This window comes from Oncorhynchus masou, chromosome 15, assembly GCF_036934945.1.
Source record: "Oncorhynchus masou masou isolate Uvic2021 chromosome 15, UVic_Omas_1.1, whole genome shotgun sequence".
NCBI classification, from domain to species: Eukaryota; Metazoa; Chordata; class Actinopteri; order Salmoniformes; family Salmonidae; genus Oncorhynchus; species Oncorhynchus masou.
Genome location: NC_088226.1, coordinates 26,613,796 through 26,626,992, shown reverse-complemented (window position 1 = coordinate 26,626,992; position 13,197 = coordinate 26,613,796). Strand labels below are relative to the sequence as shown.

At 41.3% G+C, this 13,197-nt stretch overlaps 1 protein-coding gene across 1 annotated transcript; it reads right to left on the bottom strand.

Annotated features, from left to right (window-relative positions):
• Positions 1–4,995: 4,995 nt before the first annotated feature.
• LOC135555065 (protein shisa-3 homolog) lies at positions 4,996–10,930 on the bottom strand. The gene is made up of 2 exons (XM_064987437.1): positions 10,189–10,930; positions 4,996–8,018 (listed from the first exon to the last, which is right to left on the bottom strand). The coding sequence occupies exons 1-2, from the start codon at positions 10,457–10,459 to the stop codon at positions 7,423–7,425; spliced, it is 867 nt and encodes a 288-aa protein (XP_064843509.1). The 5' UTR covers positions 10,460–10,930; the 3' UTR covers positions 4,996–7,422.
• Positions 10,931–13,197: the final 2,267 nt, after the last annotated feature.

Below are 13,197 nucleotides of genomic sequence, written 5' to 3'. Positions count from 1 at the left end.
CAGTGTGCAGTGTGGTTGAGATTGCATTGTCTGTGGACCTATTTTGGCGGTAAGCAAATTGGAGTGGGTCTAGGGTGTCAGGTAGGGTGGAAGTGATATGGTCCTTGACTAGTCTCTCAAAGCACTTCATGATGACGGAAGTGAGTGCTACGGGGCGGTAGTCGTTTAGCTCAGTTACCTTAGCTTTCTTGGGAACAGGAACAATGGTGACCCTCTTGAAGCATGTGGGAACAGCAGACTGGTATAGGGATTGATTGAATATGTCCGTAAACACACCAGCCAGCTGGTCTGCGCATGCTCTGAGGGCGCGGCTGGGGATGCCGTCTGGGCCTGCAGCCTTACGTTTAAATGTTTTACTCACCTCGGCTGCAGTGAAGGAGAGACCGCATGTTTTGGTTGCAAGCCGTGTCAGTGGCACTGTATTGTCCTCAAAGCGGGCAAAAAAGTTATTTAGTCTGCCTGGGAGCAAGACATCCTGGTCCGTGACTGGGCTGGATTTCTTCCTGTAGTCCATGATTGACTGTAGACCCTGCCACATGCCTCTTGTGTCTGAGCCGTTGAATTGAGATTCTACTTTGTCTCTGTACTGACGCTTAGCTTGTTTGATAGCCTTACGGAGGGAATAGCTGCACTGTTTGTATCCAGTCATGTTACCAGACACCTTGCCCTGATTGAAAGCAGTGGTTCGCGCTTTCAGTTTCACGCGAATGCTGCCATCAATCCACGGTTTCTGGTTAGGGAATGTTTTAATCGTTGCTATGGGAATGACATCTTCAACGCATGTTCTAATGAACTCGCACACCGAATCAGCGTATTCGTCAATGTTGTTATCTGACGCAATACGAAACATGTCCCGGTCCACGTGATGGAAGCAGTCTTGGAGTGTGGAGTCAGCTTGGTCGGACCAGCGTTGGACAGACCTCAGCGTGGGAGCTTTTTTTTTTAGTTTCTGTCTGTAGGCAGTTATCAGCAAAATGGAGTCGTGGTCAGCTTTTCCGAAAGGGGGGCGGGGGAGGGCCTTATATGCGTCGCGGAAGTTAGAGTAACAGTGATCCAAGGTTTTTCCGCCCCTGGTTGCGCAATCGATATGCTGAGAAAATTTAGGGAGTCTTGTTTTCAGATTAGCCTTGTTAAAATCCCCAGCAACAATGAATGCAGCCTCCGGATAAATGGTTTCCAGTTTGCAAAGAGTTAAATAAAGTTCGTTCAGAGCCATCGATGTGTCTGCTTGGGGGGGGGGATATATACCGCTGTGATTATAATCGAAGAGAATTCTCTTGCTAGATAATGCGGTCTACATTTGATTGTGGCGAATTCTAAATCAGGTGAACAGAAGGATTTGAGTTCCTGTATGTTTCTTTCATCGCACCATGCCTCGTTAGCCATAAGGCATACACCCCCACCCCTCTTCTTACCAGAAAGGTGTTTGTTTCTGTCGGCGCGATGCGTGGAGAAACCCGTTGGCTGCACCGCTTCGGATAGCGTCTCTCCAGTGAGCCATGTTTCCGTGAAGCACAGAACGTTACAGTCTCTGATGTCCCTCTGGAATGCTACCCTTGCTCGGATTTCATCAACCTTGTTGTCAAGAGACTGGACATTGGCAAGAAGAATGCTAGGAAGTGGGGCACGATGTGCCCGTTTCCGTAGTCTGACCAGAAGACCGCCTCGTTTCCCTCTTTTCCGGAGTCATTTTTTTGGGTCGCTGCATGCGATCCATTCCGTTGTCCTGTTTGTAAGGCAGAACACAGGATCCGCGTCGCGAAAAACATATTCTTGGTCGTACTGATGGTGAGTTGACGCTGATCTTATATACAGTAGTTCTTCTCGACTGTATGTAATGAAACCTAAGATGACCTGGGGTACTAATGTAAGAAATAACACGTAAAAGTGAAGAGAGGCGGCCATCTCTGTCGGCGCCGGAAGTAAGCATTTAACGGCTCAGCTCAGTTCGGCTCAGCTCGGTTCGGCTCAATACTGTGAAAAGCCCTCTATGTACCCACCTCTCCTTCCCTGTGTGCTGTGCCCTGTGTGAGGGGTGGTTAGAGCGAAAATGATTCAATAAACGTGTGCGATATTATTCCCACAATGCACTCCTCTCACTGGGCCTCACTGGGTATTTCAGACCTAAAGGTGAGCTAGGGGGTCAAAGGTTAAGGTTGCGATAGGAACTTCCATAGTTGAAGATAGTGGCTGTAGAGCTAAGTAAAGATGGTAGGTGTCAGGTAACATGACCCTCCCTCGCTTAGCACTGGTCAAGCTTCTTAGGGAGCATGTTGTTATTTTTCAATAATATTGTTTTAATTCAATTGAAACTTATGTTGATTCTTGGTTTATTTTGAAAGTCATTCTTTAATTTATGAGTTTTTGTTTTGAAATGTTTTACTTTAAACTAAGTTAGTTTCTTTCTAATCATGGTTAGAATTTGAACGTGTCACAGCCATCGTTTCTCACTGTTCATCTGTCCTGCTTGCAGACGGATACGCCTTCTCTCAAGACGAGAACGGAGTGGTCTCCCAGTCTGAGGTCATCCGGGCGTACGACACCACCAAACAGCGGACTAACGAATGGTGAAACCACGCCGCTCTCGGCCAGGACAGCCTATCACGATTCACAGTCGTTTTCCGAGAGCGATTTGAATCTGAAGGGGGCAGCCTCTGGATAACCCTAGCTCGAGCCTCTCGGGAATTTGGACATGACAGAGGGATGTCTTGTACATCAAAAATGGAAAATAACTAGAAACAAAAAAAGCATTCAAAAAGTATTCACTGTGTTGCAGTTGTGTGTCCAGCAGACATAAGCACTGTGCTGTAGTTGTGTGTCCAGCAGACATAAGCACTGTGCTGTAGTTGTGTGTCCAGCAAACATAAGCACCGTGCTGTAGTTGTGTGTCCAGCAGCCATAAGCACTGTGCTGTAGTTGTGTGTCCAGCAGTCATAAGCACGGTGCTTGCATTTTTAACAGTGTCTGTGGTTTGAAATTCCTCAGTTAAATGTGTTGAAGTATAACCAACTTAATGTCTCCTCCTTTCATATTAATAGAAAAATATGAGCATTGAGCCAAAACAATATTTCATTTTGTCAAAAACTGTCAACATTTTTAGGTATGTGTACTCCAATTGGTGACCGAATAATACAGATTTGTTTTTGCTAAAATATATTTTTTTAAATTCATTAAATGCAGATTTAAAAAATATCCACCAAGCATATTAATAATTGACAACTTCAGAACAGACATTTTGTTGTTTTGTTGTTCTTTTGCGCTTTGTAAAATAATGATCTACTGTATAATATATAGGCCTTACATTTGTTCATGCCTTCAGCCATCCTTGTTTCTTTTTGTCTTCAAAATGTTTATTTTTTATTTAAGAAGTATGTAGTTATCGTGCCTAATTTGCTTTGTCTTTTTAATGATAGAGTCCTGCAACTTAGTCCAATTTCCAAAAATGTTGTACAGCAGTTTGATTGCTTTTAAAAAGTAATTGCATTCCACACATTACTCAGCTGTAACAACCACAATGGTGCCTAACTAGACTTTTTCCCCGATAGAATACGTAAGATATCCTAGCTAGCGAGTTTAGAACAGTGCTCTACCCCTCGATTGGCAAGATGAGCTCACCCCCCCCACCCCCCCTTGCACTTGTGTATACAATGTGGTAACAAGTGTGGCACATATAAAATCAAGTTACCGTTGTTAATTTCTACCGAGTGTTTTGGGGGGGTGGCTGTATGACGATCCTGTTGAATTTCCGTATGTGGCAACTTTTCTTTCACAGTCTTATATTCCCTTGGAATGGAGAGCTTATCCTTCCAACATAAGTGCCATTAGCTTAAGAGAGAGAGAAAATTTGCCAGAAAACTCCACACAGTATCAAAACTACTTTGTCTCTATAGTTATGTGAATTTGTATTTTTATATTGGAGAAGCACGAATTTTGCATTGACCGGTTTTGTAATGAATTTTTGTCTCTTTTTTTGACAAACAAAAGAATGCTAGAGTAATAGAATGATGAGAAATATCTTTCTTAAATGTCTTGTTGTTATTAATATTGTTCTAATAACTGCTTGGTTTATTTATTATTTGACTGTATGTTTGTTCTCTTCTCAGTTTCCAGACTCTCCGTGTGTGTGTGTGTGTGTGTGTGTGTGTGTGTGTGTGTGTGTGTGTGTGTGTGTGTGTGTGTGTGTGTGTGTGTGTGTGTGTGATCTGCGTGTGTGATCTGTCGTCTGCATGTGCATCTTCTACTCTGGATAACTTCATACGTACGCATATGTCTGTGTCCTTAATGTGAGACTGGGAGCCCTTGGAACCTCAGGTCTTACTTTGCATTATTTGAGTGTGTGTTTGAGGATCTGTATGGGTGGGTGACTGACTGAATGACTGAGTGTGCAATACATGGTTGTCTGTGTGTGTGTATGGTGCTGCTTGCTCCTCTTGTCTGTCTGCACGACTCCAGGTATAATGATGGTGTACTGTCTACAGCTGCATGGCTCTCTGTGTGGCCAGACCTCAGCCGCGGTGGTCCTGGGCCCTGACGCTAAGTCTCTCGCTTGACAGGAGATGTTGAACAATGCACAATGTTACCTTTCCAATAGTGGATATTTTGGTATTATCTGGTTATTGTAATTTCTCTGGGTGTACATGTTTGTAACTTTTTGTTTCTCTGGTGCAGTGTACCTCTTCTTTACAATAACTGTTTTTTGTGGTTTTTCCTGGTTTTAGTTGAGGGTATCAGTAAAAATGTATTTGTTATGCTATACTTTCATGCTTCGATTGATTAGTTATGAACTGCTGTCATAATTCCAAAATGCTGAATGTGGTTCTTCTGATGTGAAATTTGTCGTGGAAAGCTTGGACTGTTGCTTTTTCCAAAACGTTTGTCTGTGATAGTTGTGGGCTGCATAAATGTAAAAAAAGAAAACGTTCTTTGGTTTATTGTAGTACTTTGATTCTCCCTCAAGTGTTGGTCACTACAGAAAAAAAAATCAATTTGTTTGATTAATTGTTTATTTTTACGTCTTTCATTTAATGATTGTTATGCATGCTGGGACTGCAAACTTAAGTGTTATGTCTTGGATGTCGATTAAGGTTGGGGTTAAATGCAGAAGACACATTTCAGTTGAATACATTCAGTTGGACAACTGATTAGGTCTCCCTCCTTTCCCTTTCCCTGCCATGAAGGACTTCTACTAAAATAAACTTTACAAACAAGGAAACCAACCTTTGCCATCATCTCTGACCTACCGTCATAGAAATTGAATATTCCACGATCACAATATCTATGCTGCATCTCAAACGGCACCCTGTATACAGTGTACTAATATGGTCGGAAGTAGGGCACTATGTAGGGAATAAGGTGCCATCCCTCATTTCGGACTTTGTAAACGTCCAAAATGAGGGGAGGCAGCTAGTTGTTTTCCCCATCGAATCATATGCCTATGTGTGTGGTAGCAAACAAGACCTACAGAGCAATGAGAACCTAAACAGGAAAAGGCAGGGGAGACGGAAAACATAGTTCCCTTCCATGCGTGACAAACAAAGAAATGTCGCCATTATGGTGACGTACTCCCTGGTGACTGGTGATCTGAGGTTTACTGTGGGGCCATGTGGTAGAATATCCTTTTCGTTATAATTACAATCATTTGTCTTTGTTATTGACGGAGTGTCACAAAACCAACCGAGGTGGTTTCTCTTTAGTCGTTAGTTCATGAAATACAGAAGTGTCCAAGCATAACCAAATGTATAGAAAATCAATTGTGTTGACATCTGCGCAACTTTAGCACAAAGAGCTCCAAGGAGTAGTATGCAAGTATGCATGCGCTACCAAAGGTTTCTATTGGAACAGGATGCTTGTCTGGGAAAACATTGTAGATTTTGAGCCTTCCAAAAAAGAAAAAAGGACAGCAATACCCAAAGATTGTCGTGGCAGTCATCTCTGGGAATTGCTGTAATTTTTCCTTTGTTCGGAAGACTCCGTCTAGCGCCAAACATGATCCACTATATGATCTATTGTATCTAATCTGCCATAATAGGTCAGTGATTGCCAAGTTTATTTCACACTAAATGACTAGGGTACAGAGAAGTCTTTGGATTCTTGCCATACCTGCTCATCCAACCCAAAACTCTTCCCTATTTCTGGGACCAGTTGTTTTGAACACTGTGGCCATGACAGGCTCATTGAGCATTGACAATGACTGATCTCATTGCCACATTCCTCATGTGAAGATTGATCAACAGGTAGCCTTTATGAACCGTTTCAGTTGCCTATATGTCTGAGGCTGGAGAAAAAAGGGGACTCCGTTATCTGTAAGACAACATTTAGGCTTTTAGAGTCTCTGTATTTAAAGGTTCAATGTGTCATCCATGTTTGCATCCCCTCTCTTTGCATCCCCTCTCTTCAGTATAATAAGTAGAACATTAATAAACCAAATATGGAGGCTAAAAGGTGAAACACAAACTCGGGATTGTGACTCTAACAGCATAATGGAAACAGTTGCCATTTTCACAAGTTAGTACAAAATGTATCCGTAAGTGAACAATTAAGCATTTCTCAACCATTCAATCTTGGATTATTAAAGAGTAGGTTTAATTTTCGAAAATACTGACCAACTATTGAGTGTTTTATATTTTTTTAAATGTACTTCTAGTTTTAGCGTTGCATGACGAGTACTCACAATCATAGAATTAGTCATTAGAATACTAATTAGATAATGGTGTTGACTAATATCATTAAATAAAAACAAACCAGCCAGTGAGCACTGTACACACAGTACATCCGTTGGCTTTGTTCACCCTACTGCACAACTTGGTGTCAGTCCTTCCCCTCTTTTAGGGATTTGTAATTGTCAAAATGATAATTTGATTAAATGTCCTGCAGCTCGCAACAAAATGTCTAGAACACTTCTTAATAATGTTGCTGCCACAAAAGTTATTGTGAAAATTTAACATCACCATTTAACCAAATTGTGTATAAAAGAGAAAGGGAAGACAGAATATTGTTTACAATAGAAATGTATATAAAAAAGTGCATAACATTGAAAACAATATTGACCAATAAACAGTCCTGTCTGTTCTGAGCAGAAGTCCATTCCTGTAATTTAGAGAGACAATACTCTCATGTACTCTGCTCGACTGGGAAGCTTTCTTGTGGTTTAACTTGAACACAGCCTCCTGTCTCCCAGTCTCCATTCAACAGGCCTACTCCAGTAGCCGATGACTGTGTGTCTGTCCACAAAACACACCCATGTTCAGTACAGTTCACTGATTTAAAACAAACTCATACTGGGCAGGTTCAGGTAGTCCCTTCCTGTTGTTTCAGTCTGTTTTCTTCTGTTTAGTGCTTAATGAACATGACCCTACTCACGTCCCAGAGTGTGTCCCACAGTGTGTTCCTGTAATCCACCTCCTCGTTGCCAAGGAAGCCCCGTCAGCTCTGTCCAAAGTCTGCAAAGCCCTTAGCCCCAGAGAAGGGCTCCGGCTGTAGGGGGAAGAAGTACTGCTGGGGCAGCAGGAAGCCCGTGCCCTGGGCCAGGTGAGGCTGTTGGTGTGGGTGCATGGGCTGGTGCAGCTGCAGCTGGGCATGGGAGTGAGGGTGCTGGCGCCCGCCTGGCATGCAGGCTGCAGGGGAGGTGTAGGGGGGTGGAGGGGGTGGTGGGAGTAGCGGCTGGGGTGTGGAGGGAGAGGTGAAGACACGGGTGCTTGGTGCAGACGCTGACACCAAGCACCCGTGCTGCTGCCCCTGACCTCCGAGGGAGAAGCGGCGCACCGAGCTGCTCCCGCCAGCTGAGCTGGAACTGGTGGCCGTGCTGGACTGGCGCGAGGGGGTGCGCAGGCTGGCTGGCGCAGTGGTCAGGATCATGGGGATGGTCTCGCCCTGGCAGTTGCGCAGTGAGAAGCGGAGAGCCTGCTGGGTAGGCTGTTTGGGCCGCAGGCAGGTGCAACAGTAGACGGCAACCAGGGAGCCCACCACCACGAAGGCCACAAAGATGGAGCCCACCATCAGGAAAGGCACGTAGATAGGCTCTGCAAGGAGGAACAGGTGTTTGAATACTTGTATACTTGATAACTTGAATACCTGTTTGAAAACTTGAAAAAGCATCCCTTTACCTTCCTTGAAGTAATCACAGATCTGAATACTGGTTTTATTGGTGAAAGCAATAGGGTGGTAGCATTGCTTACACCTAACAAATCACTTACATACCTGTGCTCACCTCAAGGAAACTAGGAAGGATGTATTCATAAAGTAACAAGGCCAATGAGAAGTGGAGTTTATACTCAACTCTATTTAGAGTCAGTGAAAATATGTGTGCGTAATAAACTGTATTGCAAACATGCACAGACATATGGGAACATCTTGATTGAATAAGATATGCATCTGTGAAATAATTGATTTTTCTACAGAATCCAGAATTATACCTTTTTTTATGGAAAGGGATTCAGGAGAAAATACATTTTTGAAGACAAAAGTCAAATGTTGCTCTTTACCTTCCTGAATCCCCTCAAAATTCAACATGTATTTACATTAACTCACAAGACATAATTTTGTATTGTTGCAAAAATATTTTCAATAGCTCATTTTAATATCAGACTGGTAGTACAAGTTTCTGGATCACAATACAATATAAGAAGACGACTGGGGTGTATTAGGCAAACACAGTGCTGCAAAAAAAAACTATTTTGCTACCATAAAAATAACCAACTACATTTAGGCTGTCTTAATACAATGTATTCAAAGTGTTAAAAGGCATTATATATATTTTTATTCCATATAACCCACATGCACCTACAAAACCAGGCCTATCATTTAGCTACATTTTATTTATTGGTTCTTGGTTAGTCATTGTCTCTATATTTATTTGCTTAGGGCCTGAATTGGACTATGCAAAAGGCTACTGTGCGAATGTTCATTCAGAAGCGTTTTTTCTGAAGACAATGTATTTTTCCAAAATGTAGATTAAACGTTCAGATTACACCTTAAATTAGCAATTGGCACCAGGGGAGGAAATTATTTTAAGTTGAATTATTATCAGAAAAAAAGAGGAAATTGTATTAACCACCCTATAGGGTTAAGCAACTTGGGAGACCATTAAATTGAGCGATTTGGTGAAATGAGTTTTTTAAATATATATTTTTTATGTTTCAGTTTTATTCCATAAATGGTACACATTTGGAACTAATGCTGATGAATAATTCCATGTGAATGGAAACTCTTCTTTTTAAATTAGAAATTAATTCTGAGATAATAACCCCTGCAACACAGGCATATCGAATACACACCTGAAGGTGATTTGATGTCACCTTTGGATACAGTAAGGCATAGGCTATTCTGCCATTGGTGTGCAAAGATATTATTTAGATTGCAGGATTATTACAAAGTTGCATGGTTTATATAGGGGTCAAAATCAATCCACTTCTTTTCACAGCCTACTACTTTCCAGTCCTGGTCTCTATAAAAATAAAAACCTATGATTGGATCTATGATTTCTTGATTGAGCCTTGATTGTGACACTCCAGGTGTATCGCATGGCCCACTTTTCCTTTCCTTGTTTTGGGGACCGATAGCAATATACCTAACCTGTATATGAAGCCCAAGCCCCCAAAAACGGGTGCCCCACATATGCGTAGAATCCCTTTGTAAATCAAGATGGGCTGTAATTTCTGCATCTTGATAGAGCTATTACATTGTTATAACTAAATGAAAAGTTAGTTTTAGTGCTGATGTTAGGTTTCAAAATGACAACATACATTTTAAGGAGATTCTTAGGACAATGTACGTATGAAAACAAAACATAGGCTGTGATAGATATATAGATAATTGCATGATCCCCCCCCCCTTGTATTATATGGATGTCATTTTGGCATCTAAATTATTTAAAAATAGGCACCAACATTTTTGGATTATAGGTTATATTTTATCTTAATAATATAGACTATATAAGACTGATTGAAAACAAAAAAACTTTTATAATGAAACATGTAGGCTATTGCATACCTGACACTGACCTGAAAAGGCTGAATGGTGAAACAAAATACTCTCATTTGAGTGACATGCATGGTTCATTAAAAGCGTGTCGACATATTGAATGTTGAACTCTTTCACTAAATTGAATCTTTGGAAATCCCACGTTTTGAAGTTAATTGTGCATTAACTTGTCCACTCCTGCCAGGCTCTGCATTGGTAGTCTAAACTTACGCGCTGCAAACTCCGTGTTATTTAGTTCTCGGTCGTTGGTACAGCTTCCCTGGTCCAGCCGTGCGTCCACAGCCGCGCAACAGTACCGCAGGGAGCAAGACCCGCAGCACACGGTCGCGTCCATGGTGTCAAAGTCCTCCGGACACTGAAAGCCTTCGTGATAATTTCCATTACTGTCCAGCCACCCATGGCAGTACTCGCCTTGTGCGTCTGATATTCGTAGATTCCAGGTCAGGTAGCCCAGCAAGAGGTAGTTTAGCAGTCGCATCATCCCGACAAAAAAACTTAATATAAAACCTAGTAGCCGACACAGTATTCCTTAACTCCTACCTTGTCTTTAAAATATTCGCATGATGAATTCGGTTTGAAACAGTTCCACGGTTGAATTACCTACAGTTTCAATAGTGTTTTAATTGTCATCATTCGTTTGATTTTAATTCAACCATACGATTTTTTATTTATTTATATCAATTTGGCATATACTCTCCTCATCCAAAATCGGACCAGTATCAGGTCACAGGTGTAAAATAAGCTTGAATTGAACTCTCAGGTTTGTCCAGGTGAATGATTGTTTCAGTCTCTTCTCAAAGTGTAATTATTGCGCAGGCAAAGACAATCTTATATATAACCGAGTGTATCTGAACTTTACCCAGACATTTCTTCTCGTCAGAGCGTTCCTTTGGAAACAATTAAAATAAGTAATTCACCCATAGTTGTTCAGTTCCGTGAAGATGTGATATGGATGGCTACGGTCGTATGGTGTCCAACCTAATTTGAAATCTGTAGGTTTTTTGTTACCGATTCTGTATAGGCGCGCACGCATCCCTTTGACCATCCGGCGTGCGCATCCATGATGGCGCGGGGTTTTTGCGTCACCACGCGGACGGTAGATTGCAGTGATGCTGAGAGCTGCTCGGTTTCCTTAAACATAATAAGGATAAATACAAAAATACCTCATAAATCTAATTGTGCTAATGAAAAAATGTCATATTCATAAATGCAAATTCAGTAATAACAAAAAACTTCCGAATTCGAGCAGCACATTAAGACCTTTCTACATTCTTCTAATAAGAAAGCTGTTAAAATCGAATCAAACTGTATTTGCCACAATGCGCCGAATACAACAAGTGTCGACTTTACCGTGAAATACTTACTTACAAGCCCTTAACCAACAGTGCAGTTCAAGAAAAATAAAATATTTACCAAGTAGGCAAAAAAATAAAAAGTAATACAAAGTAACACAATAAGAATAACAATGACGAGGCTATATACAGGGGGCACCGGTACCAAGTCAGTGTGCAGGGGTACATCCTAGTTGAACAATCAATATGTGTGTTTCTTTTAAGTTATTTATATAATCTCTAAATATTTATACCCCCTAGCATATGTTATCATTGTCTGCTTGTATACCTCTTGTATGCATACTAGTTTTTCTGCAATAAAAAAATAAATACAAATAAAAAGCGATGCTGAGAGGTCATAGGCTACAGTAGTCATGCGTGCCCTTCACTTTCCGTATCAATAAGACAAGGAATATTAATACATAGCCAACCATTTCAATAGTCTTATTTCATATTTGCACAATTAGTCTATAATTTCCAATAGCCTATGCCTACTGACCCTTATTTTGCATCCTGTTTTGAAAAACACACATATACACGTTGTTTGTAGCGTATCTTCACCTCTCCCACTGGGCACGGACGTCAATTCAACGTCTACTGCACGTTGGTTCAACGTAATGTCATTGAAATGACAGAGAAACAGCCTCGATTCAACCAGTAACTTTCTCTCAAATCGCAAAACTTATATTGTTGTGTCGCCCTCTGGTGGCCTTAACGTTGACTGTCACCGTATTTTTTTTGCCATTGTACTTTATATGGGTTGGATTTGTTACCTTATTCGATTAATGGAGTGTTTTTCCTTTCTCGATGCCAATTGATATTCTTCTATAGGCCAACATGAGCATGTGCCAGCTAAATGTAGGTTAGATAAAGGAAAGTGTAGTCTACTCAGATGGCATCTGAGTGTATAGCCTACCTATACTGACTATTCCATTTTTGTAAAGTAGAAAATCTAACAAAAAAACAACAAATGACACCTTTATTTTGTATAATTTACCCCCTTTATTTGTTTTCTCTAATTCAATAACTTGGAATGTATGAGAAACTGTTGATTAGTGAATTCTTAATTTCATTTTATGGATTGGTCATAATGAGCAAATGAATGTCATCAGTCAGTAGGCTAGATGTGACAATCATGCCATGTTTGGTCTCTTGTAGCATTATTTCAAACATTCCCCAAAAGCCAAACAACACTATTATCCAATTCATTTTTAGGTGTCATTTTGAGTGGCAAGCTTATTTGAGGCCATTGTCAAGGGGTGGCATATTCTCTATTTACCTGGCTTGTCAGATGTAAAATGACCGCTATAGTTTCATCGATTTAGCTTCCATACTGAAGTTACATTTGTTGGACCAGGTTAGAAATTACGCAGCATGTTAGGATAATTAACATAGCAGGTTATGAAACTGAGTAATCCTGAGTGGCACAGTGGTCTAAGGTGCTACATTGCAGTGCGAGAGGTGTCACTACAGACCCAGGTTCGTTCCCAGGCTATATCACAAGCAGCCTGTGATCAAGAGTCCCATAGGGGGGGCGCACAATTGGCCCAGCGTTGTCCGGGTTAGGGGAGTGTTTGGCTGGGGTAGGCCGTCATTGGAAATAAGATTTTGTTCTTAACGGACTACTCAAATATAACAAAAGCAGGAAAGAGTTAGGGTGTTAGGGTGAGTGAAAGAGTTAGGGTGAGCGAAAATGATCTCCTAACCTGCTAGAGACAGTGTACAGTTCCCGTCTGCGTTTCCCTCTTGGCACAACCACTTTTTTTATACGGCGGCACCGTCTGGGGATTGGCGATGTGGCCTGTCAGTGAATTAGCCCACTCTGAATATTAAGCTACTGTTGCCGAGTATTCAGAGGGTGTTCTAATTTACTGACAAGCCACAGTGC

Bases quoted from the DNA above. Each gene is read 5' to 3' on its own strand.
- LOC135555065 (XM_064987437.1), bottom strand. From the start codon at position 10,459: ATGATGCGACTGCTAAACTACCTCTTGCTGGGCTACCTGACCTGGAAT. The intron at 8,019-10,188 runs GTAAGTTTAGAC...TCCTCCTTGCAG, and splicing joins TAACACGGAGTTTGCAGCGC to AGCCTATCTACGTGCCTTTC.